The sequence below is a fragment of the Serinus canaria genome, unplaced genomic scaffold (genome assembly GCF_022539315.1).
Source record: "Serinus canaria isolate serCan28SL12 unplaced genomic scaffold, serCan2020 HiC_scaffold_636, whole genome shotgun sequence".
Classification (NCBI taxonomy): domain Eukaryota; kingdom Metazoa; phylum Chordata; class Aves; order Passeriformes; family Fringillidae; genus Serinus; species Serinus canaria.
The window spans coordinates 1279-5403 of NW_026108750.1; the positions used below are offsets into that span (position 1 = coordinate 1279).

Here is a 4125-nt window from a genome sequence, read left to right on the forward strand (position 1 = left end):
CTGGAGCTCCTGGTGGTGTCCCCATGTCCTGCCCGGAGCTGGAGCTGTTTGGTGCCAAGGACGAGCCCTTGGGGACGCTGCACTGTGCCACTCCCAGTGCCATCCCCAGTGTCCCCAATGTCCCCAATGCCACTCCCAGTGTCCCCAGTGTCCCCACTGTCCCCTCCCAGTGCAAGCTGGAGCTCCAGGTGGTGTCCCCATGTCCTGCCCGGAGCTGGAGCTGTTTGGTGCCAAGGACGAGCCCTTGGGGACACTGCACTGGGACTGTCCCAATGTCCTCAGTGCCACTCCCAGTGCCAACCCCAGTGTCCCCAGTGCCGTCCCCAGTGTCCCCACTGTCCCCTCCCAGTGCAAACTGGAGCTCCTGGTTGTGTCCCCATGTCCCACACGGACCTGGAGCTCCTTTGGCACCGAGGACGAGCCCTTGGGGACACTGCACTGTGCCACTCCCAGTGCCATCCCCAGTGTCCCCAATGTCCCCAATGCCACTCCCAGTGTCCCCAATGTCCCCGCTGTCCCCTCCCAGTGCAAGCTGGAGCTGGTGGTGGGCTCCCCGGCGTCGTGCATGGAGCTGGAGCTGTTTGGTGCCGAGGACGAGCCCTTGGGGACACTGGACTGTGACGAGGCCCTGCTGGGCTCCTACCCCGTCACCGACGGCTGCCGCCTGCACGTGGGTGTCACCATTGTCCCCATTGTCCCCTCCCGCTGTCCCCAGGGCGGGGACAGCTTTCTGAGGGGTGGTGTCACCCCCCCTGAGGGACACTGCCACCCCCCTGAGGGATAGTGCCACCCCCCTGAGTGACAGTGCCACCCCCTTGAGTGATAGTGCCACCCCTAGTGAGGGACAGTGACAGTGCCACCCCTCTGAGGGACAGTGCCACCCCCATGAGGGACAGTGCCACCCCTCTGAGTGACACTGCCACTCCTCTGAGTGACAGTGCCACCCTCTGAGGGACAGTGTCACAGTGCCACCTCCTGAGTGACAGTGCCACCTCCTGAGTGACAGTGCCACCCCCTGAGGGACAGTGCCACCCCTCTGAGGGACAATGCCACCCCCTGAGTGACAGTGCCACGTGCACCCCTTGAGGGACAGTGCCACCTCCTGAATGACAGTGCCACCCCTCTGAGGGACAGTGTCACAGTGCCACCTCCTGAGTGACAGTGCCACCCCTATGAGGGACAGTGCCACCCCCTGAGGGACAGTGCCACCTCCTGAGTGACTGTGCCACAGTGCCACCCTCTGAGGGACAGTGTCACAGTGCCACCTGTCTGAAGGACAGTGTCACAGTGCCACCCCTTGAGTGATAGTGCCACCCCTAGTGAGGGACAGTGACAGTGCCACCCCTCTGAGGGACAGTGCCACCCCCATGAGGGACAGTGCCACCCCTCTGAGTGACACTGCCACTCCTCTGAGTGCCAGTGCCACCCCCCTGAAGGACAGTGCCACCCCCCTGAGTGTCACTGTCACGGTGCCACCCCTCTGAGGGACAGTGCCACCCCTCTGAGTGTCACTGTCACGGTGCCACCCCCCTGAGTGGCAGTGCCACCCTCTGAGTGTCACTGTCACGGTGCCACCCTCTGAGGGACAGTGCCACCCCTCTGAGTGTCACTGTCACGGTGCCACCCCCCTGAAGGACAGTGCCACCCCCCTGAGGGACAGTGCCACCCCTCTGAGTGTCACTGTCACGGTGCCACCCCCCTGAGGGACAGTGCCACCCCTCTGAGGGACAGTGTCACAGTGCCACCCCCCTGAGTGGCAGTGCCACCCCTGCAGGTGACCGACCGGAGCGGGGCCCGGGCCGGGCAGTTCGAGGACGTGTCACAGGTGGCCAAGTACGAGATGGCCGAGAGCGACTACGACAAGAGGACAGGTGGCCTTGGGGACACTGGGGGGACACTGGGGACATTGGGGACATTGGGGACATTGGGGACATGGAGGGGTTGGGGACATTGCGGGGTTGGGGACATTGGGGATGTTGAGTGGTTGGGGACATTGGAAGGGTTGAGGACATGAGGACATTGGGGGGTTGGAGACATTGGGGGACATTGGAGGTGTTGGGGTCATGGAAGGGTTGGGGACATTGAGGACATTGGGAGGTTGGGGACACTGGGGACATTGGGGACATTGGAGGGGTTGGGGACATTGGAAGGGTTGGGGACACTGGGGGGGACGTTGGGGGGACACTGAGGACATTGGGGATGTTGAAGACATTGGGGACATTGGAGGTGTTGGGGACGTGTCACAGGTGGCCAAGTACGAGATGGCCGAGAGCGACTACGACAAGAGGACAGGTGGCCTTGGGGACACTGGGGGGACACTGGGGACATTGGGGACATTGGGGACATTGGGGACATTGGAGGGGTTGGGGACATTGGAGGCAATGGGGTCATTGGAAGGGTTGGGGACATTGGGGATGTTTGGGGACATTGGAAGGGTTGGGGACATGAGGACATTGGGGGGTTGGGGACATTGGGGGACATTGGGGACGTTGGAGGTGTTGGGGACATTGGGGACGTTGGGGATGTTGAGGACATTGGGGACTTTGGGGTGTTGGGGACATTAAGGACAATGGAAGGGTTGGGGATAATTGGGGACGTCGGAGGTGTTGGGGACATCAGGGGGACATTGGGGGTGTTGAGGCCATTGGGGACATCGGGCTTGGGGACACTGGGGACATTGAGGACACTGGGGACATTGAGGACATTGAGGACATTGGGGACATTGGAGATGTTGGGGACATTGAGGCCATTGGGGACATCGGGGGTGTTGGGGACACGTTCCAAGAGCCCAAGTACCGAGAGCGACCGGGACAAGAGGACAGCGCGTCCCTGTCCCCAAAGTGCCACCCCTGATGTCCCCACAGAGTCCCTGTCCCCAGAGTGCCACCCTTGCCGTGTCCCCTGGATGTCCCCACAGAGTCCCTGTCCCCAAAGTGCCACCCCCGTGTCCCCTGGATGTCCCCACAGAGTCCCTGCGCTCCTGGGGCTGCCGGGACCGGGAATGGGGCCAGGAACGGGACTGGGACTGGGAGCGGGATCAGGAATAGGACCGGGACTGGGACCGGGGTGTCCCCAAAGTGCCACCCCTGATGTCCCCTGGATGTCCCCACAGAGTCCCTGCGCTCCTGGGGCTGCCAGGACCAGGAATGGGGCCAGGAACGGGACTGGGAATGGGACTGGGACTGGGAGCAGGATCAGGAGCGGGAGCAGGAATGGGATCGGGAGCAGGAATAGGAACGGGACTGGCACCAGGGGTGTCCCCAAAGTGCCACCCCCTGATGTCCCCTGCTGTCCCCACAGAGTCCCTGCACTCCTGGGGCTGCCGGGACCGGGACTGGGACCAGGAACGGGACTGGGAATGGGACTGGGACTGGGACCGGGAATGGGAACGAGAACGGGAGCAGGAATAGGAACGGGACTGGCACCGGGGTGTCCCCAAAGTGCCACCCCCTGATGTCCCCTGGATGTCCCCACAGAGTCCATGCGCTCCTTCCTGCGGCAGCGCTCGTGGGGCCGCTGGGACCGGGAGCGGGAGCAGGAATAGGAACGGGACTGGCACCAGGGGTGTCCCCAAAGTGCCACCCCTGATGTCCCCTGGATGTCCCCACAGAGTCCCTGTGCTCCTGGGGCTGCCGGGACCGGGAATGGGGCCAGGAACGGGACTGGGAATGGGACTGGGACTGGGAGCAGGATCAGGAGCGGGAGCGGGAATGGGATCGGGAGCAGGAATAGGACCGGGACTGGCACCAGGGGTGTCCCCAAAGTGCCACCCCCTGATGTCCCCTGGATGTCCCCACAGAGTCCCTGCACTCCTGGGGCTGCCGGGACCGGGAATGGGGCCAGGAACGGGAGCGGGATCGGGACTGGGGCTGGGACCGGGAATGGGAACGAGAACGGGATCAGGAATAGGAACGGGACTGGGAGCGGGGTGTCCCCAAAGTGCCACCCCCTGATGTCCCCTGGATGTCCCCACAGAGTCCCTGCACTCCTGGGGCTGCCAGGACCGGGACTGGGACCAGGAACGGGACTGGGAATGGGACTGGGACTGGGAGCAGGATCAGGAGCGGGAGCAGGAATGGGATCGGGATCAGAAATAGGACCGGGACTGGCACCAGGGGTGTCCCC

The 4125-nt window shown here is 63.7% G+C and overlaps 1 protein-coding gene across 1 annotated transcript; it reads left to right on the plus strand.

Moving 5' to 3' along the window:
- Window positions 1-349: 349 nt before the first annotated feature.
- On the plus strand, window positions 350-3581 carry TBCB (tubulin folding cofactor B; the record flags this gene model as incomplete). Its single annotated transcript, XM_050987993.1, has 3 exons — window positions 350-670; window positions 1775-1871; window positions 3477-3581. Coding segments are annotated over 3 exons (486 nt in total), but the record flags the coding sequence as incomplete, so codon positions are not given.
- Between the last annotated feature and the right edge of the window lie 544 nt (window positions 3582-4125).